General features: G+C 47.0%; 1 protein-coding gene across 4 annotated transcripts in view; it reads right to left on the bottom strand.

Moving 5' to 3' along the window:
* Window positions 1-27,061, bottom strand: part of SLC4A5 (solute carrier family 4 member 5) — a 126,789-nt gene that overhangs the window by 14,980 nt on the left and 84,748 nt on the right. For all 4 annotated transcript variants that reach the window (XM_036873620.1, XM_036873621.1, XM_036873619.1 and 1 more), the window contains 13 exons: window positions 25,274-25,431; window positions 24,753-24,840; window positions 23,321-23,475; window positions 22,745-22,951; window positions 20,911-21,085; window positions 18,932-19,065; window positions 17,973-18,244; window positions 13,583-13,641; window positions 11,116-11,316; window positions 7,744-7,857; window positions 6,175-6,336; window positions 5,190-5,368; window positions 3,836-3,908 (listed from right to left, as the gene is read on the bottom strand). In XM_036873620.1, coding sequence (XP_036729515.1) covers window positions 3,836-3,908; window positions 5,190-5,368; window positions 6,175-6,336; window positions 7,744-7,857; window positions 11,116-11,316; window positions 13,583-13,641; window positions 17,973-18,244; window positions 18,932-19,065; window positions 20,911-21,085; window positions 22,745-22,951; window positions 23,321-23,475; window positions 24,753-24,840; window positions 25,274-25,431 — 1,977 coding nt within the window. The remainder of the gene's footprint in view (window positions 1-3,835; window positions 3,909-5,189; window positions 5,369-6,174; window positions 6,337-7,743; window positions 7,858-11,115; window positions 11,317-13,582; window positions 13,642-17,972; window positions 18,245-18,931; window positions 19,066-20,910; window positions 21,086-22,744; window positions 22,952-23,320; window positions 23,476-24,752; window positions 24,841-25,273; window positions 25,432-27,061) is intronic.

Genomic DNA, 27,061 nt, shown 5'->3' on the forward strand with positions numbered 1-27,061 from the left:
GCTGAGTAATATTCCATTGTATATATGTGCCACATCTTCTTTATCCATTCACCTGTGGATGGACATTTAGGTTGCTTCCATGTCCTGGCTATTGTAAATAGAGCTGCAATGAACACTGTGGTACATGACTTTTTGAATTACGGTTTTCTCAGGGTATATGCCCAGTAGTGGGATTGCTGGGTCGTATGGTAGTCCTATTTTTAGTTTTTAAGGAACCTCCATACTGTTCTCCATAGTGGCTGTATCAATTTACATTCCCACCAACAGTGCAAGAGGGTTCCCTTTTCTCCACACCCTCTCCAGCATTTATTGTTTGTAGATTTTTTGATGATGGCCGTTCTGACTGGTGTGAGATGATATCTCGTTGCAGTTTTGATTTGCATTTCTCTAATGATTAATGCTGTTGAGCATTCTTTCAGGTGTTTGTTGGCAATCTGTATATCTTCTTTGGAGAAATGTCTATTTAGGTCTTCTGCCCATTTTTGGATTGGGTTGTTTGTTTTTTTGTTATTGAGCTGCATGAGCTGCTTGTAAATTTTGGAGATTAATCCTTTGTCAGTTGCTTCATTTGCAAGTATTTTCTTCCATTCTGAGGGTTGTCTTTTCGTCTTGTTTATGGTTTCCTTTGCTGTGCAAAAGCTTTTACGTTTCATTAGGTCCCATTTGTTTATTTTTGTTTTTATTTCCATTTCTCTAGGAGCTGGGTCAAAAAGGATCTTGCTGTGATTTATGTCATAGAGTGTTCTGCCTATGTTTTCCTCTAAGAGTTTGATAGTGTCTGGCCTTACATTTAGGTCTTTAATCCATTTTGAGTTTATTTTTGTTTATGGCGTTAGGGAGTGTTCTCATTTCATTCTTTTACATGTAGCTGTCCAGTTTTCCCAGCACCACTTATTGAAGAGGCTGTCTTTTCTCCATTGTATATTCTTGCCTTCTTTATCAAAGATTAGGTGACCATATGTGCGTGGGTTTATGTCTGGGCTTTCTATCCTGTTCCATTGATCTATATTTCTGTTTTTGTGCCAGTACCATACTGTCTTGATTACTGCAGCTTTGTAGTATGGTCTGAAGTCTGGGAGCCTGATTCCTCCAGCTCCGTTTTTCTTTCTCAAGATTGCTTTGGCTATTCGGCATCTTTTGTGTTTCCATACAAACTGTGAAATTTTTTATTCTAGTTCTGAATACACATTAAAATTTGAGAAGCCCTGGAACAGAACTCTACTGGAGGAACTGGTACAAAAATAGGTGAAGTTAATAAGTGATACAGAAAAATTAATAAAAATAAACCACTAGTAACTAGGATCCAACTTGCACCCCCTGAATTTGTAGCATCAGGGGGAACTCTCTTCTGTTGGCTACATAAATAAGAATTAAAAATTTCAACTAAAGTATGGTCTTGGGTAGACAGCTCTCTAGTGTAAGTTCTCTATGAGTCTAGTACTTGGCTATGCCTAATTTGACAGAACTAGGCAAACTTACAGTTGCAAAAAGTTAAACAAGTTTTATGGAAAATTTTCTTAATTGGAAATAAATTCTGGGATTAAATCTAAGAATTCAGATCTGGATTAAGTTGTATTTTTCTTTAACTGGCTATACCAAATATCTCTCCTTTACCTAAAATCAATCTAATATTTAGTACTGGTGTCAGTTAGTCATAATGCTTTAATCACCTAACAGTTTTGAAAGCCTTGATATATACCTTGATACAATCAAATCAGAAATCTTAAATCTTATGATCAATAAAAATCTAGATGTCTTCCATGCTATAAAACTTATCAAATAGATTAGTGGTTAAATAAAATGATTATATATATTTTTCCTCTCACTGTAAAAGAACACGAGCAGGCAAATTTTTCATATCCTTTTGTGATTGAATGCAAAGACAATATCAGAGCATTTGGAGCTATAATAAACCCCATAAAAACTTTTTCATGACAGTCAAAGCAATAATGAATATTTCCCCATATCTGGCATCTTATCCTATTTATAGAGCCCATTTAGGTTTTTTTTGGCTGTGCTGGGAGACTTACAGGATCTTAGTTCCCTGAGCAGGGATCAAACCCGGGCCACTGCAGTGAAAGTGCCAAGTCCTAACTAACCACTGGACTGCAAAAATAATAATAATAATAATTTATTTATTAAAAAAAAAATTATTTATTTATTTTTGGTTGCTTTGGGTCTTCGTTGCTGCAGGCGGGCTTTCTCTAGTTGCGGTGCGTGGGGGCTACTCTTCATTGCAGTGCTTGGGCTTCTCATTGCTGTGGCTTCTCTTACTGTGGAGCACGGGCTCTACGCACGCAGGCTTCAGTAGTTGTGGCACACGGGCTTAGTTGCTCCGCGGCATGTGGGATACTTCCCAGACCAGGGCTCGAACCCGTGTCCCCTGCATTGGCAGGTGGATTCTTAACCACTGCACCACCAGGGAAGCCCCTGCCATTTGTTTTTATAAGATGCATAAATTAATACAGAAATACAGTCTACAGCTTGGAAGTTACAACATTTGTGCCGAAAATTGCAGCAGGGGACTTCCCTGGTGGCGCAGTGGTTAAGACTCCGCGACATGATCTGTCAGTGGCCCTTTCCCTTAATGCCTTCAGAAGGCTTTCCTTTCTTGAATTAAGCTAAGTTGTAGTCACCCAATCTTTTGCAGCTATTTTTCCCTTTGAATATCTTTTTACAAGCTCATTCGCGGTAAGCTTGTAAAAAAACAAAGACTAAAGAACCATGATGTTAATTGATTTGTTTACAATGGAAAATATTTCTGGCTGGAGAACTGGTGCTGGGCACAACCAAACAGGTTTGAGGTTGAGTATTTTTTTAATGGATGTTTCCATTTTGCAGGAAACAGATTACATACGGGGGTGGGGGGCAGGCATTTTGTTTATTTAAAAGAGTGTTTTAAACGGCCAGGGAATATCTACTTTTGCGGAGAGGCTGCCAAAGAACCATTGCGCCTTAACTACCCCCCACACCCCCGCCCCGGCAAATTCATGTTACTTAACCTCTAGTACCTCAGAATGTGACTGAATTTGGAGATAGGTCCTTTAAAGAGGTAATTAAGGTAAAAGTAAGTCATATGGGTGAAGCCTAATTCAATACGACTGGCTCTTATAAGAAGAGACACAGGACACATTACATAGGACACAGACGTGCACACATGAGGAAAGACCATGATCTACTTCTAGAACATAAATGTCTCTTGTTTAAGCCACCCAGCTTGTGGCCTTTTGTTATGGCACCCAGAGCAGACTAATACAACAGGTGAGTGGCTGGAATGGAAAGCCTTTCTGGGGGACCCATGCTCCAAATGTACACCCCATTGCTATCATCTCTTCCAGCTGATCTGGAAGGACATGAGCAAGAGGAGCTTCTAACAGTGTGGGGAAAAGTCACTTATGCGCCCAAGACATGCAAGACAGAGGAGCAGAAAACAGGCCCCAAGAATAACGACAGAAGCCTCCCTCCCCCCCTGCAAGTTTTAAACTTCAGGAAATAGGTGAGCAAGGAGGCCATAAACTACAACGTGGAAACACAACCAGCTTGAGAAGCTACTGATTTAAGCAAGGATGGAAATTGGCAGATATGTCTGTGGGAAGGGTCCTTCAGAAAGATGAGGGTGGACCCTGGGAGGGGTGGGAAAGAGCAGTGAGGATGGCCTGGTGCTGATAATAAAGGACGCAACATTACAGAAAACAGTAATAATGATGAAACATGTCTGGCCTAATAGGATCCTGCCTTTTTAGGGGCCTTGTAGGGGGGCTGTTCCCCCCTCTGAGGCATCGGATCAGTGCCTTCTCAGGTGGACAGGGCCCTAGCAGAGGGTGCAGAGCCTCACCTGCAGGATGGGAGCCAGGAAGACAGAGATCCCTGTCAGGATGAAGACAATGGTGCCGGTCACTCTCTGTTCCCTGGCAGAAAAGAACACATGGTCAGGGTGGATTGGGAGATGCTCCATGACCATTCCAGCCCTCTGTGGGCACTTGAAGGTTGTGTCTGAGGCTCTGGCCTCTGCCTTGCTGCCCCATTCCAGAGAGTAAACCAGTGACCTGAGGACCAGCTGCCCAGCACATGGGAAGAGAGGGAATCCGACTGAGGTGAGGGCATTTGTAGGGGTGTTCAGGAGGTTATCCAGTGCAGTGGCTAACAGGGGGTGCTTGAGCCAGACCAACTTGGGTTGAATCCTGGCTCTGACACTTACTAGCTGTGTGGCATCAGGCAAGGCCCTAAATGTCTTCAGCATTAGTAGAACATAACTAATGGCATGCACCTCAGGGGCTGTTGTGAGGATGAAGTGGGATATGAAGTGCTTATTATCTCTGCCCTTTGATTATAATAAGATCCCATGCTTGTGGGGCATGACTGATGAGGATTTAGGGGAAGGGGGTCTGGCTGCTGGCAGAGCAGGTGTCAGGGGCTGGAGGGCAGGTATGTTTTCTGGAGTGCTCAGACCCAGGCACAAGTCCAGGGGAAGCCTGGGGCTCTGGGGCAGATTGCTCAGGCCCAGCCATCTGGGGCTCAGGGTTTGGGGAGGGGACCCTGCCCTGACCATAGGAACCTTGCTCAGGGCCGCCTGGGCGGCCCAGGAATTCCGAGGTAGTGAGGAGAAGCTCTTAGGACAGCCGTGTATGAGAATGCCAGGGTCTGATGTGGGCTCACCCCAGAGGTCCTAAGGGGTGGAAGATGCGCTTCCCTGCCTGAAACATTCGCATGAGAGGAGGGGCGAGTGAAGGAACGGAAGTGACAGGCCATGGGCCACAGCCCAGGGGGTGGGAGTGGTCCTGGAAAGGCTTTCTGGAGGAATGGACATTGAGCAGGACCCGAACCCTGCTTTGGGGGATTTGGGGGACGGCATGGCTAGGGAGTCTTGAAGAGGAAACAAAGAGTCAGGTCAGAAGGGGCTCTGTGGGAACCCCTGAGCAGCTATACAGGTGAGAGGTGAGAGCATGTGTAGGGCCTGGGGTGTACTGACTGGAATCTATTAAGAAAAAAGCACCGCTTAAAACTGACTTTTCATCTCCCTCTTCCCTCCCTTCAGGGCTATCACTCCTATCCCTGTGGTTCCTGGGTTGTTAGAGAAGGGGCCCTATTCACCCTAACGCCTTGATGGTAAGAAAAACCTGCTTCCTCCCCACTGCCCCCAATCTGCCCACTCCTGCCCAGGTGGTCCTCGGGCCCTGACCCCCACCTACCTGACCCCCAGGAACTGCGGCTGCTCCCCAGGGGCGCTGGTCTCCGTCTCCATCCTGAGGCTGTCGATGTGGGCAATGGAGATGACTGTGGCAGCCACGTACCAGGGGAGCCCCATGAAGGAGCAGAGAGCCATGAGGATGCCCACCCAGAGCAGGTCCAGATGGTAGCCGGCGGCCTTCTGCAGGGGCAGTGGGAGGAGGACGCTGTCTAGCGAGCCTGTTCCCAACCACCTGTTGGGGTGGGGTGGGGGAGACAGAACTCTCCCAAGGCAGCCATTTTGTGGAACACGCTTTGAGGGCTCCCCGGGGGCTTCTATACAGTACTCTGAGAGGACTGCCACCCTAAGGTGACCAGGCCTCACCAACCCCAGGGTTTGGTGAACCAGGGAACTGATGCAGGTAAGGGAGGAGAGGGGTGTTCAGGCTTGGAGAGGCCCTGGGTTTGGGTCCTTGGGAAGAAGGTCTCCTACCCAGCAGCCCAATATCTCTATAATTCCCTAATGAGGGGTCCCAGGTGGGGCAGGCCTAGACCAAGCCTAGAGTGATCCAGATTGGGATGGGGGAGAGAGTAGTCTGTCTCCTCAGACTCAGAGGCAGGGAGGACAGTTGGCGGGGCCAGGAAGGCTAAGGACGCCCCTCTGCCTTATGGTTCTGGGTCAAAATCCCCTTGTTAGGATCTCTTCAGACTCCCAACTTCACTGTCAGGAGACAGAGCGGGAGGGTCACTTTGGGAGAAGCAAGGAGCCGCACCCAGCGGCCCATCCTGGGCTTGGTCCTGGCCCTTGGAGCCTCCCCGCTGGCCCTTCTGGCCTTACCCACATCTGGAGGTCATATTCTCCCCACCCCCGGAACTCCAGTCTTCTGCCTTCATATTTTGCTTCACAAATGGCCCAACATTTTGAAAGAAGCACCTCCTCCCTCCTTCATTCCTTCTGACTCTGTGGAAAGAAAGAGATTGTGCCCCTCCTCCTAGCACCAGCCTTACCCTCAGCTTGTTCTCCTTCCGGTTGACTATGACGGCCGTGATCTGCTGGTCCATGAAGATCAGGATGGTCACCAGCAGGGCGGGCAGGATGCTTACCAGGTACACCCACCACGGGTTCTTCCCAAAGGGGGCCACGAACCAGCCTCGATCAGGCCGCGTGGGCTGAGCAGAGCAAAGGAGAAGGCCCTTTTCTCTCTCCCTTGTCCCGGTGCACTTGTTGTCTGGTCCGCTCTCCCAGACTTTCCGCTATTCCCACACCTGGGGTACTTTTCAAGTGCAATCTTATCCCTTAAAGACATTAGGCACCTGCAACTTTAAAGAGACCCCGGAGGCACAGACTTGGGAAGGGCGTGGTGTCTACAGAACAAAGGAGATGATTTGTTGCAGCCGCCATGGGCTTGTTTGGGAAATGGGGAGGTGCAGAGTCAGGGGGCATTGGTAGAGAGCTTGTGGTCACTAATTGCAAAATATGTTAACAAGAAATGGAAATGAGGCCCAACAGCAAGAAAAAAGAAAATGATGGGCCCAGTGCCTGATGCTTTCTGTCTCTTCTCTGAGTCATCTGTCTGGGGAGGTTATAGAATTGTCTGTAAAACACCGAACATTAATTTAGACTTGCATATTAAGAATAAAGGATTATCTGTGCAGGAGCTGGGCTGAGGTTTATCTTTTGTTTACTTCAGAGAAAGAAGTACTTTAAATTTCAAGGCCAACGTGAGTTTTATGAGATGTTTAAGCTGAAATAATATTGCAAAGGTCAAGCCCTCAAAGGCAGGGAGGGTCAATTCTAGAACCTGTACCTCCCAGTCCAGTTTAGACAGGTGGAGCTCCTTGTGAGGGAGCAGGGCTCAAGCGGAGCTACAAGCAAGTGGCACCAACTCTAGACTAATGGGAAATTCTGAAGCAGTGGTTCCCAAACTTAAGCAGGCCCCAGAATCTCCTGGAGGGCTTGTTAAATTCAAAGCCCTGAACCCCACCCCCAGACTTTCTGATTCCATGGGTTTTGAGTGGGGCTGATAATTTGCATTTCTAACAAGTTCCCAGATGAGGGCGAGATGCTAGTCTGGGGACCACACTTTGAGGATCACTGTTTTGTTTTGTTTTTTGTTTTTGGCATCGCCACGTGGCTTGCGGGATCTCAGTTCCCCCACCAGGGAATGAACCATGGCAGTGAACGCCCAGAATCCTAACTACTAGGCCACCAGGGAACTCCCGAGGATCACTGTTTTAAAGGACCATTTTCAACAGATGGCCCAACTTGTAGACTGCCATGAGTGAGGGAATTGTAAACCTGTAAGTGGAAATCAAGGGGCTTCAGCTGGGCTGGAGAGTAGATTCTAGCACCTTCCCCATCCTGTGGCTACACAGCAGGAGTTCATCGTGGATATATCCCCAAACCACTATCTCAAAGGACCGCCCCTAGCAGGCCGTGTGGGAAGGGTGGAGCATACAGAGAACACACGTGGTCACTTGGCTGAGCACATAAAAATTTGATCAGCATAGAGGGGAAAGGATCTGCAGCTGGTGGGCAGGCGGAGAGAATGCACAGAGCAGGGGCCCTGGGCAAACCTTGATGACGCTGGGCACGAGCAGCTTGGGGGTTGCCAGGCCAAAACAGGCATCAATTCCACAGAACAGCAGGATGGAGAAAATGATGGAAAAGTCAGCTACTAGGGCCCGAACCTGCAGAAAAGAGATGAGCAAGTCAGAGAAGCTCTTGCCTGCTCCAGGCAGACCCCGTCCTCCAGTAGCGAAGAGGAGAGCTGCTGAGAGCTTGAGCTCCAGAGTCAGAAGACCCATCTTCAGCTCTCTCAGAGAGTGCCAGTCACTCTCTAAGTTGGATGAACCTGGTGACACTCCCACCCATCACTTTTCATTTCCAATACTTGGTTTTCCAAGACCTTTGTGTTTTTACCAAACTGATGGCTGTGAAATGGTATGATCTCATTCTTCTCTGCAACACTAAATTCCAGGTGGCAACATGGCACTTTGTAAGTATTAATTTGAGGGGAAAAAAAGGTGGTGATAAAAGAATATGACACTAACATGAATTTTATTTCATCCTTCAGGCAATAGATATTCTCAGATGCAGTCACTGCTCTGGAATTTTTATATAAAAGGCAACTTAGGGATATGATCTGGTTGGAAGTTGGAAGGAAGGGAGGGAATTTCTCTTGAGGATGCATTCGTGTTGCAAGTACACTATTTTTTGCTCAGTTTGTATTTTGTAAATCTTCCCCAAAATCTTTTATTTAGTCTTTACAAAATATTGGCAAAAATTCAATTATTCATATCAAAGATATTTTTCATCATCATCATTATTATTATTGGTAGTAATAGTAGTAGAAAATTTATTTAAGATGGCTTTAGAAGAGTGCTCGTGGGGTTTCTGTTAGAAGAGCATTATAAAAATCTTCCCAGTGCCCCTCCTCATTTCACAACTGTTGCTCACATATGCAAGTGCTGTTTTGATTAATAAATGCTTTTATTCTAGCCCCAAAACAGTTAGAAAATGAAGTTAAAATAGCAGTTAGCATTTACAATAGGTAAAAACAAAAAAAAATCAAGTATCTAGGAATAAATCTAATAAAAAATGTGCAAGACCTCAAGATCAAAACCTACAAAATATTATGGAGAGAGAAAAAAAAAGACCTTAATAGGGACTTCCCTGGTGGCACAGTGGTTAAGAACTCGCCTACCAACGCAGGGGACACGGGTTCAAGCCCTGGTTCAGGAAGATCCCACGTGGCCGTGGAACAACTAAGCCCGTGCGCCACAATTACTACTGAGCCTGAGCTCTAGAGCCCACGAGCCACGACTGCTGAGCCCGTGCACCACAAATACTGAAGTCCGCGCACCTAGAGCCCATGTTCCACAACAAGAGAAGCCACCGCAATGAGAAGCCCTCGCACTGCAACAAAGAGTAGCCCCCGCTCGCCACAACTAGAGAAAGCCGTGTGCAGCAACGGAGACGCAACGCAGCCAAAGATAAATAAATAAAATAAATAAATAAAAGACCTTAATAAATGGCAAGGTATACCATATTCAAGGATTAGAAGACTCAGAATTTGAGAGGTGTAAATTCTCCCCAAATTGACATTTAGAGTCAATATAATTCTATCAAAATTCCAATAAGTTTTTATTTTGGTGAAATTTAAGATTCTAAAATTTATGTGGAAATACAAAGGGCCAAGGCATTATTGAAAAAGAAGGACAAAGAGGGAAAGTTTGGTCTGTGAGATATACAGACTTATTATCAGTTTTAGAAATGAAGACTGTGATATTGGCATACAAATAAATCAGTGAAACAGAATAAAGAACCTTGAAACAGATCCCATCACATGTGTACATTTGATATATGGCAAGGGAAGCACTGCAGAGTAGTGGGAAAAGGATGGTCTTTTTAAAAATAAAAGTGCTGGCAGAGAGATCAGCTCAGTGCTGTGTGACGACCTAGACGGTAGGATAGGGAGGGTGGGTGGGAGGCTCAGGAGGGAGGGGATATATGTATGCATATAGCTGATTCACTTTGTTGTACAGCAGAAGCTAACACAACATTGTAAAGCAATTATACTCCAATAAAGATGTAAAAAAAAAAGAAGTATAAACATAATGTACACATGAAACTTATATAATGTTATAAACCAATGTTACCTAAGTAAATAAAATTTCCTCTTTAGTTTGTAAAAATAAAATAAAATTTAAAAGTGCTGGAACAATTGGCTATCTAAATAAAAAACAAACACTCTCTCACACTATATGTCAAAAGCAATTCTGGTATATTATAGATTTAACATGAAAGGAAAAACAATGAAGCTTTTAGAAGATACCATAGGAGAATATCTTCTATCCAATATTTTCCTTGAGGAAAAATTGGATATATTTGATTACAGTGAAGCTAAGAATTTCTATTAATCAAAAGATACCATTAAGAAAGTAAAAAGGCCAGTCATAGAGCAGAAGATATTTGCAATACGTATGATCACAAAAATGTTTCTATCCAGAATATATAAAGAGTTGCAAATTGGAAAGAAAAAGACAGACAACCCAGTTGAAAATGTGCAAGAGATTTAAACAGGCTCTTACAAGAAGAAAGTCAATGGTCATCTAGAGTCTGTTATACAGAGTGAAGTAAGTCAGAAAGAGAAAAACAAATACCATATGCTAACACATATATATGGAATATATATATAAAAAAAGAAATGGTCATGAAGAATCTAGGGGCAGGACAGGAATAAAGATGCAGACCTACTAGAGAATGGACTTGAGGACACGAGGAGTGGGAAGGGTAAGCTGGGACAAAGTGAGAGAGTGGCATGGACATATATACACTACCAAATGTAAAATCAATAGCTAATGGGAAGCAGCCGTATAGCACAGGGAGATCAGCCCGGTGCTTTGTGACCACCTAGAGGGGTGGGATAGGGAGGGTGGGAGGGAGGGAGACGCAAGAGGGAAGAGATATGGGGATATATGTATATGTATAGCTGATTCACTTTGTTATAAAGCAGAAACTAACACACCATTGTAAAGCAATTATACTCCAATAAAGATCTTAAAAAAAAAATAACAGTGACTTCTTTATAAATCACTTCTTTAAAAATTACAACTCAGTATAAAAAAAAAAAGAAAGTCAATGGTCATATGTCCATTAAACACATGATAAGATTTTCAACTTCATTAGTCATTGGGGAAATAAAAGGAAAAAACCCACAATATACTACTAGGCTGAAGATAGAAGTCTGACAATATCAAGTGTTGTCATGGGGCTTGACAACAAGGGAACCCAGTTCTCTCTGATCCAAAGTCTGTGCTCTTAACTTGAAAAAACCTCAGTGAGCAAGTGCTGATGTGGTGTCCATTCCATCAGATGGACCCTAACCCTCTCAGGGACTCAGTGGTGGCTTCCATGTGAACGGTCTGACTGTAGGGTGAAGTTACCTTGGTAGGGAAATAGCGGCTGAATTTGAACTTCTTCAGGGTCAGGGTCATGGAGTATGTCCCGAAGAAAAGGATGAAGGACATGAGTGCCAAGTCTGGGATGAACTGGCAGGAATTCCCAAGTAGGCGCCCACCATAGTTCAAACACTCCTTTTTGCTCAGCAGGGACCAGTCCAACGCTGTGAGGTTAAGGGGGTTGTACTTGGAGACCAAGACAGGAGAGAAACAGTCAGGGCCTTCCTGGGAGGTCAGCTGTTTCCTCCCCACTGCAGTTTCCAGGCAGCCCACGCACCCCTCCCACCCTCCAAGGGGCCCCAGCCCTCCTGCCCCATGATAGTGCCCAGCAACAGAGTGATGGTCCTGGGGACAGGCTGTTTCAAGGAATGACAAGCAGGAGGTTCCCTGGGAAGGTTAGGAGCTGACATGTGCTTCTTCATTGTGTTCTAGGTTGTACTGCTTTGTGAGTGAGGAGGAAAAGTGCAGGACTGGCTCCCATCTCAGTCAATCAACCATGGGTCCTGTCCACAACTCCTTCCTGGAGTGTCTCACATTTATCCTCCCCTTTCCTTCTTCTATGCACACACTTTTTGTGTGCATAGAAGAAGGAAAGGGGCTCACACCCCACCCTTGTCAGACCTCTCTTGGGTTAATCACTTCAGTCACTTGACCTTTGGTGTCCCAGATGCCTAAAATCCAGGGCACACAAAACAATTATATATATATATATATATATATATATATATATATATATATATATATATATATATATATAAAATACATGTTCCTATATATATTCTTACTTATGTTCCTAAGTATGTATATGTACATATATTCATATATCTATATTCACACATGTATATTAATATATATGTTTCTAAGTGTAATAGAAGGAGAGTAATGTATAATAAAATTTAATTTATATTTTGAAAAATAAATGTGCAAATATTCAGGAACCTACATAATGAAGTAAACAGATGTTTGCAACTAGCCATAATGTATGTTTGTATTAAGAGAAGTGTGGTAGTTTGATATAATAACGGTCCCCAATGGATCATGGCTCCCTGTGTCCACACTCCTTTGCGATGTGACATCAATGGTCCTCCCATCAAAAGGTGATTCCCCTTTGAATCTGAGCTGGCCCTGGGCCTGCTTAGATCAATAGACCAATAGAATGGGGATCAACAGACCAACACGGAATGTTCCCCGCAATGTAGCCGTGCCTCTACTGCCCCACTGGTCTGGCCCAACATCTCTGTCTTGGCTTATTTCTCCTGATTTCCCTGTGTGATGCCCCACCCTCACTCTGTCTCAGCAGGACTGGTCCACCCACTGTCCTCAGGACAGATTTTGTGCTTTTCCTCTTGTGCCCTTCTGTCTATGCTGGTCCCTAGGCTTGGAATGTGCTGTTCTCTATGGAACCAACTTTCCCAACCTTCAAGACCAGATCACGTTCTACTTTCTCTATGAGGCTTTCTTCTCTAGTTTGCAGAGTACGTTCTGCCTCCACTGCTGGAAGGATGCATTTGACCTATGTTTGATGCATGGCACGCTCTACTTGTGCTGCCCGTTACTTTTTCAGGTTAATCTCCACATGCATAGTACAAGCAGGTTGGAGGGCAAGGACCACGTTTGTTTCTTAGATGTTTTTCGAACCATCATATCACCCGCATACAGCACCTTACACATAGTAAGTATTCATACATAGGCACTGACTGATTCCATTTTTCCTCCCTCAAAATCAGATACTTGAGAAAATCTTAGGTTAAATTGCCATTGAGCAGTCAGCTGCCTGTGCAGGGGTAACTTAAGGGGCAAGCTTAGGGACACTAAAAGTCCAAAAGTCTCCTCCCAGCACCGACCAGGTGCTACCCTTCACCTGGTTTTCTACTTCCCACCATTAGTGCCACTTAGGCTAGGTGTCTTCTCCTGACAGCCACTGCTCGTCATTATTGGGAAAGGCAGACCAGACCTGGGGCCCTCGGAGACACATGAGTGCAAAGGACAGATCAGATTCAGAGAGGGGGGAGCATTAATAAGCTTTCTGGGGCTGGAGGGTAGCATTGTTGGTTAGGAACTGGGAGTCCTCGGTAGAAAGGCAAGGAAGAAGGTAGAAAGATGGGCGGGAAAGTTTACAGCCTTGCGCAGCCCTACTTACCATTCCTCACCTCAACCCCGCCCCCCTCCCCGTCGTGTGTGTGTGTGTGTGTGTGTGTGTGTGTGTGTGTGTGTGTGTGTGAGGGAGGGAGGGGGGGAGGTTTATGCCCAAGGATTTAATAAAATGAGACAAAATGGGATTTTGACAGTATATACTTAAAATAAAAATACTCATTTTCACAGCTCTGCGGGTGACCCTGCTGTGGGTGTGCACCAGGGTTAATCTCTGCAAGTCTGGTCTAAGTTTCCCAAGTCTTCTCATTCTCCCCACAAACATAAGCCCTTGAATGTCTGACATGAACAAAGGACTTACCAGAGAAGTGTTGGTGTTTGGTGGCGACGTGGCTGAAGCATTGAACGCGGTTGTATTCGCTGTGGATGAGCACAGGGCGTGGGGAAGGGTCAGCAACTGCTGGGTGGGGATCCTGCACCCCACCCCGGGCCCCACTCTTGCCCATTTCCTTCCAGTTCCTTGGAGACAAGGACCGGCTTTCATTGTGAGGGCAGCTGTACCCTTCACTCTCCTCACTTTGCTCAGGGAGGGCAGGGGTTGTGGGAGGGAGCCTGGGCCACAGCTCCGACAGTCTAGCTGGGCCAGGTTAGGACAGCTCCTGTCTGACATGGAAGGGCTGGCTTTAAAAACTGCTGCCAAGACAAAATGCTAACACAAGTGGGTAAATAATGTGCCTTGTGAATCCCTACCACCCACTTGACCAATGTCTGTGCTCTTAGACTTGACATTTTCAAAGAACTTACTCTTTGCCACGCACTGTGCCAAACCCTTACATACATCATCTTGCTAAGTTCTTAAATCCCCAAGAAATCTCCACATTTTAAAGATGAGGTAACTGAGGCCCAGAGAGGTTAAGTAACCTGCCCATTGCCCAAGGTCACGCAACTCACACTTGGAGGAGCCGTTATCCATCCCAGGCAGGCTGGCCCAGAGCCTACACACCTCCCAGCTCTATACGACAAGCTTCCTTCCCTGCCCTGCTCCCCTCCACATACACTTCCTTTCTCTCCTGCCCTGTCCTGTCCATATGTGTTTTTTGTTGTTTTTTTTTTCAGGTCAGCTGGGCCTGTAAGAACTTGTTGGGTATCTTCCCTAATCTGCCCGTTAAATGCTAGCTGAGGAAAAGTAAACCTGGGCCCAGGACCTGAAGGAGAATCAGGACCCCAGAGGTGCTGCTCTCAGCTGTTCACTCTGCATCCCTTGTCCACAGTCCCCTGCCCCAGCCTCAGTGTCCCTAAGTGGAGCAGAGGAGGGGTCCTTTTAGGGGCCATGAGACGAGTTGAGAGGACCTGTAATCCCCTCCTTGAGGGATGCAGCCATTTATTAAAAAGGCAGCTTTGGAGGTCACCCTCTCTCTTGTTCCTGCACTGCATGCGTAGAGGAGAAAGGCCAGGTCACCCTCTCTCTTGCTCCTGCCCTGCATGCATAGAGGAGGAGGGCCAAGTTCTCCTCGCCTTCATCCTCCAAGTGAAGACTGACTAAGCAATTCCTCTGCAGCTGATTTAAGGAGGGAGGGAGGAGGCTCAGCCCGTTTGCTGGCAATAATCTAAATGCATTGCAAACCCCATTTAGCTCCTGCTAGGAACCCAGAGGGAATAAGAGGTTATTCATGAAGCTTCCTTCAACCTCTAACAAACTGTCATGGGGTGGATGGGATCACAGGGCCCTTCTATGTTGCCTACTTCTGGGGCAGTTGGGGCTGGGAGTGGCTAAGGAATTCAGTCTTGACCTAGGGCAGAATATTCTGAGAAGTTCTACAAACCCAGAGTTTTGTTACAATTATTCTGAAGGACGCTTCACTGAAGAGAAATCAGGGACATCTGCTGCCTTTCCTCACACTACTGACCAAAAGAACATGATGCACAGTTAACAATGCAGCAGGGAAGGCTGACTCAGGGGTCCCCTTGCAAATGCTACAGGACTCCCAGCTAACACTCGAGCCTGGTGAGTGTAGATGCACTTCCATTGCTCACGGTTGTCAGATCAGACATTCTTTTGAAGTCTTCTGCTGAGGCTTTGCCATTCTTTTATATCGAGAACTTTGTGAGGTTTATCTGAAAGCCACTTTGAGATGAAGAAGGAAGAACTGTAACATGGAAAATCCTAGAAAGGGTCCAAGTATCAAATATTTTTAAATTCTAGTGTTCACAAAGTGGTACTCACTTGGGATTGAAAGCAGCCAAGTCAGTGTATGCAGCATCCACAAATAGAATACAAACCAGTTACAATGGAAACAAGATCAGATTAAAAAGCGTGCCCCGAAACAAGCTCTTATGATAAAGAGAGACAAAGAGTGATAGTGTGCCACAGTCACACTGGGTTTTGCAGTAACACTAGGATTATGGAACAGTTAGTAAACGAGTGGCCCATGGACTGGGAAAGAAACCCTCCTAGTTAGCTCTCCCCTCCCCAGTCTCCTAAACATCTAGAATTTTCCCTTTCATGTTGTCCTAATCAAAACTAACTTGTCCTGTTTCCAGTTCCTTTACTCTCCATGAAGAAACTGAAAACCTAATCTCACTATGGCTAGTTGCTAATAATGACTCAGTTTAATAGAGCAGTAGTTCTCAAACTTAAGCATACATGAGAATCACCCAGAAGGCTTGTTAATATACAGCTGGCTCTATCCCAGAGTTTCTGATTCAGCAGGTCTGGGGTGGGGCCTGAGAATTTGCATTTCTAACAAGTTCCCAGATAGTGCTGATGCTGCTTCCAGGGACCAACTTTGAGAATCATGGCAATAGCATGACCCAAAAGAATGAGGTGACATTAGGCACCTGGGTAAGGCCAGAGGGGACACTATTTGGTGGTAGGTGGATTCTATTATAGTTCTCAAATCCTACCTTATGTGCCCTGTTCCTAGGGAACCCCTATGTTTAGTTCCTCCTGTGGACAGATGATTGCCAGAATGGCCAAAGTTCCACATATGACCCTAGAATTTGGACCATTTCTGAAGGAAATTAAGGATGTGTACTTCCAAAAGCCATGTTTGTGGGAACATTTGTGTTCAGTGCAATGGATCTGTAGTCCAGAGGGTGTGAGCAGAAAACAAAAGTGCCTTGATGGGGCTTAGTCCACAGAGATGGGATTTGCTCTACAGTGTGATGACAAGAGCCTGCAGGTAGGATCTCCTCACTCCCCTGGGCAAGCAACATGCCCTGGCTCAGGACAACAGACAGCTTCACCTACTGCTGGGTTTTAATGAAATAACTCAAAATTAATTATAGAAAAAAAAAGAAGAGAAAAAAATTGTCTCGACATCTTTACAAATTCAGAGCAGTGACTGAGGGTGAGAGGGTACAACCAAAACTATATTCCCTGATGTCAGAACAACTTTATCTTTACAAGGCCTAGTCTAAAGTAGAGTGCACAATAATTGTGCAACAAATATTTTTGGTTGACTTTTCAATATTTTTTATCAGTTGTATGCATTAAGGTGCTGAACAACATGGTAACTACTTATGTGAAATGCCAACTGAATCTGAGTATAGATATGAAAACCTCACAAGCGTTCCATGAGACTGGAAGGGCCAGCATTGATATCCCCTAGGGAAACTGACATTTGGTGTGACCTTGGGTGTCTCTGGACCTCAGTTTTCTCTGTGAGTCCAGCCTGGTGGTGCTAAGAGGTATGTGGATGGCTCTCTAGCCTCTGCTCTATAGCATCCTGGGCACTCTGAGCACGTCCCACTGAAAGCTCTTAGGGCATGATTCTGACTGCGAAAGAGGCCAGTGGTTCAGCTATGGAAAGTCCTAACTTTACAGATGGCACTTTTTTGGTCAGAAAGGGACTTCACAGGAATGAGTTGACCAGTTGGTTGATTCAGCCTCCCACCCAGCACAGGGATCCTTTTTACGATACCTTTGGCAGATGGATATCCAGGTAGTGTCCAAGGAGCTTGCTACCACCCGAGGGGGCCAATACCTCTCAGGGTGGTGGCTTCCACCACTGTTAAGATACACCTTGAATTCAGCCAGCGTTTGGCTCCTGGAGCTTTTGTTCTTCAGCCCTCATTCTGCATCTTATAGTTACACAGGGTGAATCTGGCCCCTCTGTGACATGACAGTCTTTCTCTAATACCTCTCTAAAAGCCTGGATAACCCCAGGTTCTCTAACCATTCTTTAATGACATAGTTGCCAGGTCCTCCTCCACCCTGACTAGTCCTCCACCCTGGACATGTCCCCATCTGTAGGGATGTTCATCCCTCTGGTGTGAACACACTGGCAGTGATGTGTCAGGGAGAACTCATGGTGTCATGTGCTCATGGAGCTGGGAGGGACTTTAGTTAGGCTCCATCAGGCCTACCTCTGGCCTAGAGCAGGAACCCCTGAGTAGCATTTCTGACTGGTGTGGCCTCCACATTACTCCACACTGAGGCCAAGCATGCCTTCTTCCCTTCCTGGGGTATCACTATCACTGCTCCCTCCTGACTACGACCCTGGGATCTGGTATTGTGATCCTCATTAGACCTCCTGTCCCCTTGATTTCCTTCCAAAAACTGGTTTAAGACCCTGTATTTGCTCCTTTGGGACAGAAAGTCCTTGGCTGAACAGCCCCTCCCAAGCAGGCTCATGCTCCTGCATTTGAGTAGACAACGGGGTGGAGGGGGGGAGGCAGAGGGGGAGTGGGTGTTAGAGGGGAGTGGGTAGTGGGAGGGGGCCTAGGGCACCTCTGGGGTTACCGGTCACCTGTGTCGGGGGCGATGCACTCGCATTTGTAGATGGTGATAGAGTCAGGCTTAAAGTTCATGTTGATGGGGTAGTACTTGAAGGCACCAATCATCTTCTTAATGGCATCATAGATGAAGATGAAACTGATGAGGGTGGAGAAGCCCTCCTCAGTGAAGCGGGTGATATACTTGATGATAAAGCTGGCATCTGTGGCCACCAGGATAAGGCACTGGACAGCTGAGTGTAGGCCAATCCAGAGGCGGAACTCCATGTAGTCCAGGCCATTGCCTCTGGAAAGCAGAGGGAATCGAAGGGCCTCCAGCCCAAGGCTCTTGGCTGTGCTCGGCTCCCCAGACCCACCCTGGGCGCCTCATCTGCCCCTCCTGTGGCACAGATGCCCTCCTAGGAAGTACAAGAGGACTGGGGATGGGGACAGTTCCCGGGTGGGGTTGTCTGGTCTTTGAGAATTCCGGGAAAGGCTCCCATGGGGTGGCAGAAAGGTGCTCACACACTTCGGTTCTTACACATTTGGTAAAAAACACCAGAGTGAAGGAAAAACAGGGAATTTCAGAATGACACAGCTGGAGCAGACCTTAGAAATGGGCTCATGTTGTAGGTGAGGCAACTGAGCCCAGAGCTGCGTGAGTCAGGGTATAGCCTTCTGACCTCCAGCTTGAAACTTTTTATACACTGCATTGACTTTCAAGTCATAATTGCTCATGAGCAAAGCAGTGTGAATTCTCTCCTCTTGTCTTGCCTGGATTTCTCCCCATGGGCTGTGCTAATATGCACTAAGGTGGCTTAAAGGCAGATATCGGAGGGAGTCAGGAGGGACCACCTGGCAGTGCCTCCTACAGGTAAAGACAGCTTTGGTACCTTCTCACCCCACCTCTCCCTTGGGGCTCTTCCCCTACCCCAACCTTGGCATACTGTCCCAAGTGTGAAAGCAGGCACTGGGGGCCACCAAGGGCACCTACTTGCTGAAGTCGAAGAGGAGCTTCTCGAAGATGAGGATGGGCCCTGTGCTGCTGAGGATGATGAGAGGCTGTCCCGAGAAGAGGCAGAACAAGGAGCCAGCCATGGCAGTGCCCAGGAAACTCTCCATCACTCCCTGGGGGCATGAGGAGTGTGAGGCTCAGTAGAGGTGTGAGAAAGGGGCCTCTCCGACAGGTTAGAACCCAGTTATCTCAGCAAGGGCCACAGTGCTCGTCCTCTATCCTAGGTCCTCTCCTCCTCAAATTCTGCTCCCCATCTCTGACTCCACAACCTCTCACAATTGCCAAGCATCACTCTCTAATTCTAGGTCCCATGTGACTTCCTTTTGGCACCCTAGGGCCTAGAAAACAGGGCTGCCAATGGTCATGCTTGTTCCTGTGCCCATTCTACTCCCAGAGGACAGTCCATTCATCCACCCAGTCATTTATTCATTCAAAGATCTAGTAGGTGATTTTAAAGGTCAGACCATTCATTCATTCATTCATTCAAAAATCTATTAAGGGCCTACTATGTATCAGGCATTGTGCTAGACATTAAGGACCCATGTACAAACAAGATAATGCATCTTCATTCTAGTGGGATATACACACAAGAAACTAGGCGATTTCCATACAGCAGAGTTTCTTAACCTCAGCACTACTGACATTTCAGGCTAGATAATTCTTTGTTGTAGGGGGCTGTCCTGTGCATTGTAGGATGTTTATTAGCATCTCAGTAGCACCTCACCTCCCAGTTATAAAAACCCAAACTGTCTCTAGATGTTACCCAATGTCTCCTAGGGGTCAAAATCGTCTCTTGTTAAGAACCACTGCCATGGAATATGATAAGCTGGGATAAGGTAGGAGCACACAGTAAGAGTGAAGGGTTGGTCAGGAAACTCTCCCAAGAGGTAGATACAGGGAAGCTGAGAACCAAAAAATGAGCAGAGAATTGACCAGGAGAATAGGGTAAGTGGATGAGAAAAAGTGTGCCGGGAAGGGGAACAGTATTCACAAAGGCTGGAGCTGAAAGGGAGCATGTCTTTGAAGAACTGAAAGATGATCAGGATTGATGGAAAACAGAATGCAGATGAGTGAGGAGTACAGGAATCTGAGAAAGGGAATACTGGGAGATGAGGCTTGAGAGGCAAGTAGGATCATGTCATGAGGGCTACTGGGGGAAGCTGGGATTTATGAGTCCAGGATGATGTGTGAATATCTGGGTCAACCATGGTGTCGCTCATTGGCTGGGGGGAGCAGCAGGTCTGGAGGGAAGATAATGGATGCAATGTTGGCCCTGTGAGTTGGGGGATCCCAAAGGGCAGCTATATGGACATGCCCAGGAGGTAGCTGGATATTGAACCTGATGCTCAGGAGAGTGGTGTGGGCTGGAGATAGGCACTCATCTTAATTTATCTGGGAAAATGGGTCTTCACCTTGGTGCTCTGAGCTTTCCAGTGATACTATCCCAAAGGCCCCCAGTGGAGAAGACCCTTGTCTGGGTCTCAGGCTAGTGTCTCTGCTGAACTGTTTTCCCCAGGTATACCTGTGTTGTTGTCATGGTAGACATTTCTAAAAATGTCTTAAATTCAAGCTAAGAATTTAAGGTTAGTTTTTTAAAAAAGTATGGGAAGAAGGTCACAATTAGCAACTCAATTAATTGTGCTCATTAAATTCATTAAAGCATCAGTAGGAAAAGTATCAACTAACAAAGCAGATGATTTCCCCTTAAACATTTGCTCTATTTACATAATCTTTAAATTTGGTCTTTAGTAATATGATTTAGCTTTAGACCTTTTAATTATGCTAGCTTGTTATTATTTTTCTCAAGGGTAAAGGATTACAAAAAGTGATGGTCTGAACCTGGATGGTAGGTCAAACCCAAACCTTGGTTTTGGGATTATGGGAATAAGCTCCTTACCACTACCTGGTGGCAGCAGATTTTTCTGAGGTTTGCATGCATGTCCCCAGCTCACACACACCTGATAATTGTCAGTGGCATCCCCCAGAAGCCCACCGAAGGTGATTGCGTTGGTAATGCAGCCGAGGTAGATGAATAGGATGGCAGAGATGGACTGAATATGGAAGCCATCATAGAAGTCACTTGGGAACCAGGGCAGCTTCCTCTTGACATCCAGACACAGGCCACCGAAGAACCTGCTCAAGACAGGCCCAGATACTGCTTTCTCACCACAAACACCAGTGCAGGGGCAGGGCTATTTACAGGAGCCTGCAGAGTCTGCAGTGAGGAGGGGAACTTGACTAGGGGTGGATGCGGAAAGGGATCTTTCCACCAGAACATTTAAGACCAGGGAAGAATTCTGTCTTTAGACTGAGTTTGTGGTTGGCACCATCTCCACTGGGAAGGGTGGTCACAGACAGTCTGGGTGGGAGAGGGAAGGCCTTATGGGAATATGTCTTGGGGTAGACCTAACATTCCACAGGGAATGGAAATCCTGGGGTCCATAGATGGCTATCCTCCTCAAGCCCCTGATCATCCGCAGGGTGCCTGTGCTTGGTAAACATAGGTGTGTCCAACTTTAGGAGATGGAGAGATCCTGGTTTATAACAGGTTCATCAAGGGCAGATTCTGAACCTTATAACTGGTTTCTTTGCTTTGTGGAACAAACGAGTGGGGAATTTTAGGTTTAGGGAGAGTGTTTACTGGGGATGCTAGTCTCCATAGCTCCTAACACAGTGCTCAGCATAGAGCAGGTTTTCTCAGCCTTGGTACTGTTGACATTTTGGACTGGAGAATTCTCTGTTGGGGGGAGGGCAGTCCTGTGCATTGGAGGATGTTGAGCAGCATTCCTGGTCTCTATCTGCTAGACACCAGTGGCATCTCCCCTCCAGCTGGGACAAACAAAAATGTCTCTGAACATTGCCAGATGTCCCCTGGGTGAGGATGGGAGTGGGGAGTAGGTAAAGTTGGGAACCACTGGCGGGCAGAGAGCCAAGGGCATAAAAAACATGACTCGTTCTCAAAGTTATGATTTGCACATAGCTTTGCAGGGCTGTGTCCTTTCCTAAATTCAGATCTACCTAAGTTATTCTAAGAGCTGGCAAAGAAATGCAAGCCAGGAAAATTTTCTATTGTTTTCTTTTAAAACAAGTTTTTTGACTAGGTAACATAAGGTTTAAAAAATTCAAAAGGTACTCTTATGGATTGAATTATGTCCCCCAAAAAGATATATCAAAATTCTAACCTGTAAATGTGACCTTATTTTGTACATGTAATCAAGTTAAGATGAATTCATTAGGGTGGGCCCTAATCCAATATGACTGGTGTCCTCATAAGAAGAGGAAAATGCTATATGAAGACAGAAACACAGGGAGAACACCATCTGAGGACACGGACAGAGATGGGAATGGTGCAGCTGCAAGCCAAGGAACCCCAAGGACTGCTGGCCACCACCAGAAGCTACAGAGAGGCAAGGAAGGATTCCACCCAGAATCTCAGAGGGAGGATGGCCCTGCTGACACCTCGATTTGGAAATTCTAGACTCTAGAACTGTGAGAGAATAAATTTCTATTGTTTAAACCACCCAGTCTGTGATACTTTGTTTCCGCAGCCCTAGGAAACTAATACCGGTAACAAAGGGTGTCCTGAGAAAAGTTTGGGTTCCTCCACTAGCTTCCCCTTTCCTGCCAGATCCAGGAGGGGCTTTGAGGGCTGGGGAGGAAGAGCGTGCCTTGGCCAGATCCCAAGGCCCGGAGTGGGTGCTGCTGACAGAGGTGGAGAAGGTTCCTAAATGGTGAGTGAGGAGAAGAGAAATCTAAGACAACTGGTGTCGCTGTCAGGCCTGGAGTGGGCACCTTCCTGTCCAGATGAGCTCTTCCCCGATCTCGTGCACGGTTGGCATCTCCCCATCATCCCCGCTGCTCCCTCCGCCGGCCCCGCTGCCGCCGCCGCCGCCGCCGCCGCCACCTGCAGCGCCGCCGCCGCCGCCTCCAGCCCCGCCGCCGCCTCCCGTCACAGAGCCGTTCATCTGGCCTAGCTCAGTCAGGGAGAACACGGATTTCCTGGAAGGAGAAGGGCGACAGGGGACAGTGGGGCTCCCAATCCTAGGAAGAGATCAGCACCTCCAGGGCTGTCCTCACAACTCCTTTACCTTTCCAACTAAAATCATCAAATATCTTAAAATACAGAGAAAAATGCAGAGAATGATCTAGCAACGCCCACACACAGGTCACCCAGGTTTTACAGATGGTCACATTCAGCATATTTGCTTCTGATTCTTTTTTTCAGAGAAATAAAGTGAAACTGAAAAAAAAAGAGTATAAACCCATGTACGCTGACATCTTTCTTTCAAATCGAAAAAAAAGAAACGGACAGACTGAAAGCTCCCTCTGACCCGGCTCCCCGCTTGCCACCCCTTCATTCATACACACCTCTTGTCAGCAGAAGTCACCTTCTTGGGTGGCTCAATTCGAATATTTGGGTCCCACTCTCCAGGGGGAAGCACGATGACCTCGTCTAGAAACTCATCAATCCCCGCGATCAGATCCTCCCGATTCCTGGCCTTGTAGGCCACGTCGCTGAAGAGCTGGCAGGGAAAGAGGCAGAGGAAGAGAAAGGGCCGCTCTCTTGCTGCGGTCCCCATCTCATCCACCTCCCGGGGGCACACCACATATACTTTCAAAGAAAGTCACTTTGAACCATTACTCCAGCTGCCAATTTGCTCTCAGTTTCTGAGATGAGAACAACGGGGCAGCTGAAACATAGCACAGTGGGGACAGTGGGACATGGGGCAAGGCGGCTCTTCCTGGACCTGAAGGCCAGGTCTCTGTATTCCAGTTGTCCGACCTGGGTTGAGTTACTTACTTAACCTTTCTGCTCTCAGTTTCCCACAGAGTGAGCTCATTAGAAAACCTGTGCAGAGCCCAGTCGGAGAAGCTCAGGTATTTCAAATCTGTTTTAACATCCCAGTCCTTCATCTTTGGAGGGTCAGGCTGTATCATTCCACACTGTCTCCAGAGGGTTCTTTCTTTCTTTTTTTTTTTTTAAACATCTTTATTGAAGTATAATTGCCTTACAATGGTGTGTTAGCTTCTGCTTTATAACAAAGTGAATCAGTTATACATATACAATATGTTCCCATTTCTCTTCCCTCTTGCATCTCCCTCCCTCCCACCCTCCCCATCCCACCCCTCTAGGTGGTCACAAAGCACCGAGCTGATCTCCCTGTGCTATGCGGCTGCTTCCCACTAGTTATCTATTTTACATTTGGTAGTGTATATATGTCCATGACACTCTCTTACCCTGTCACATCTCACCCCACCCCCTCCCCCAGAGGGTTCTTTCTGACTTTACAGATCTGATTGGGCTGTGCTTGTGTTTAAACTCCTCTAGGCTCCCTGTCACATAGTGTCAACTCTCAGCTCTGCCTACAGGCTCCGTATAGTATATGGGTCCTCTCTCTGGTGTCACCTCCTGTTCTAGAAGCTCTTACACTGAGCCTATATCAAACCACTTCCATCCAGCTCCTCCCTCTCCGAACCGTGGCCCTTTGCCTGGAATGCCTGCCTCCTAGGCTGGTGCTCATCCTTAGCTTTAAAGCCCCCTCGTGTGTGAAGGGCCCATTGACAGCCTGGGCAGTTAGCACGTGGTTCACTCTAGGATTGTAGGTCTATCTCTCCCACTTGATTGGTGCTCCTAAAGGGCAGAGACTATTCCCTCATTCTCATAATCCTCACACCCTGCACAGGGTCAGGCATACAGTAGGTGCTCAAACGTGACTGTTGGATAAGTGAATGAATGAAGGCACAGTGTTTGACGCAGGAGCCATGACATTCAGGGGTACACGCTTCTCGTGGCACTTACGTCGTCTACCATGAGGGTTGCAATGGCACGGCCAATTTCGTTGTAGGATTTTGCTCTCCCAGAAGGTCCCAGCAGTATGAACAGAAATCTGCAAAAGAGATGGAGGAGGAGGGGGAAAGTGAGAAGGAAAAGCAAAAGCAGGTGGAGAGAAGGATTTTCTGGCCCTAAATAGTACCCATTCTTAATTTTTTAACTGGGCAGAAACATGTCCCTTCCCTCCTCTGAATCCCGTATTTGCTTTGGAGAGACATTCCTCTTCACTCCCACCTGAGCATCTTTGCCATGCCCTGGCATCCCAGAGCTCACCCAGCAGCGCCTCTCCCAGCTGCTGGCTACTTCTTGTTTATGATTATTTTAAATAAATTCTCTCAAATTCTTCCTGAGTCAGATTGCCCTCCCCATACAGTTCCCTACTTTTCCTTCTTCGATTTAGGGGTGTCTCCAACAGCACTACTAGCTGACTGCATGGACAGCTGGCCACCCGAGGGTGGGTATGGAGGGCAGATTTCAATGGCTCTCACCTGGTGGGGACAGGCACCTCTGTCACTCCTCCCAGCATGGCTGACTGGATGAGACGCACGAAGGCAATGAATGGCTGGTCCAGGAAGTCCACCTCGCCCACGAGCACATTGGAGGCTTCTGAGTCCTTGGGGATCTTCTTCATGAATTTGTTTTTCCGCTGGTCAGTGAGGGGGACACGAGATACCCATGGATACTCACATGCAGTGGTTTCGGCTCTCACTCAGCCTGTTCAGACTACTGTGGAGACCTAACCTTACAAAATTCTCCCAGCGTTTCTCAAGAGACTGAAGGAAATAAGCCGACACTCTCCCACAATCTGCAGATGAGGAGACTCAAAGTTGGTTAACCCCAGGGAGCAATTAAGCCTTTCGTAGATGGGAAGGAACAGGCAATGACTTGACCCCCTAAGATGTTCCTTGATGGGTGAAAACCTTGTTCTACTGAAGTGTGAGTTGAGGGGTCAGACTAGAAAGTCAGGGCTTGCTGGACATCAGGTCTCTTCCCCCAGCAGCAGCTCAAGCAGATGGGAGTCTTGGCCCTTACACTCCAGCTGCCCAGCCCTCCCTCTTTGCCTTTACCCTGGATGGCCGTGGGAGGAATGAGACCATCCTGATGGCCAGAGTGGACACACTTTGTTTTTTCTTTACCACCAGCTTCCTGGCTGACAGGAACCCCTGGACCTGTGGGTCCAAGCCTGTGGGAGACTTCTGTGCCCCCAAGTCACCCCTAGAGGACCTCCCAGGAAACTCATAGCTTCTGAGCCTTTCCAACTGAGACTATCGAAGTACCCTCTGTCCAGTCCCTCTGGCTGGTGTCTAGTCAGGGCAGGAAGGTCAAATAGGAAGAATGAGTGGGGTCCAATGTGAGAGGTGCTGGAGACAAGCCCTCTGCCCCAAATCAGCCCCACTCTCTGCGGTCATGACTTTCATCCTACGGATAAGATGCCGACTCCTCCCGAGCCCTCTCTTATGATGAAAATGCCCAGGGGTGGTCACATATGCACTTTTCTTAGTCTTTAACATCTTAGGGTACATTAATTTTTCAGATCACTTTCCCTCTGGGTAGCAGACAGAGATAGTTTCATAGAGAGAGGTGGGGAGGGAGCGTTTGGGGAGGACGGGGCTGGTGGGAGTCCACAGTGGCCAACAAAGGAAGAAAGGGCCCAGGAGGTGGAGGCAAGTGGTACAGAGAGATTCTGTGGACGCCACAATTTTGCCACCCATTCCCCCTTGATGAGAGTCTCTCTTGTGGGCACAGAAATGTTTGTTTCTCATAAGCTCAGTGAAGATAGTTTCCTTCTGTCCCTGGAGAGGGGTCAGCTATGGGCATGGGCATGGCCAACAGGTCTTGCCCCTTTGGGTCCACAGCCATTTCCTGATTTGACTCATGGGGAACGTGATACATACTGGGCTGGGGACCTACCAAGCACTAGAAAAGGCTTGTGAGCAAGGGCTGCACCCTTATAATCTTTTAAATCCCTTAAAAAACATAAAACTCTCCACAACCACCTGGGCAACAGCCCCAAGGACCCTAACGCAGTGAGAATAAGCAACAGCAGGAGTTAATGGGAAGGCCAGAGTCCCCACAACTCAGAAAGTCCCTTTGTCCCAGGAGCAGTTAGCTGGTTCATAAGCAGGTTCTTCAGGATGGAGGTCTGGGTGTGCCAGGGCAGGCACTGTCTCCCTGCCAACTCCATGTCCCTGGGCATCAGGCAGGGAGCAGGTGGGTGGCAGGAGTGCCCTGGAGAACAAGCTTTTGAAAACAGCAATGCTCTGGGGTGGCCCATG

The sequence above is a fragment of the Balaenoptera musculus genome, chromosome 13 (genome assembly GCF_009873245.2).
Source record: "Balaenoptera musculus isolate JJ_BM4_2016_0621 chromosome 13, mBalMus1.pri.v3, whole genome shotgun sequence".
Lineage (NCBI taxonomy): Eukaryota > Metazoa > Chordata > Mammalia > Artiodactyla > Balaenopteridae > Balaenoptera > Balaenoptera musculus.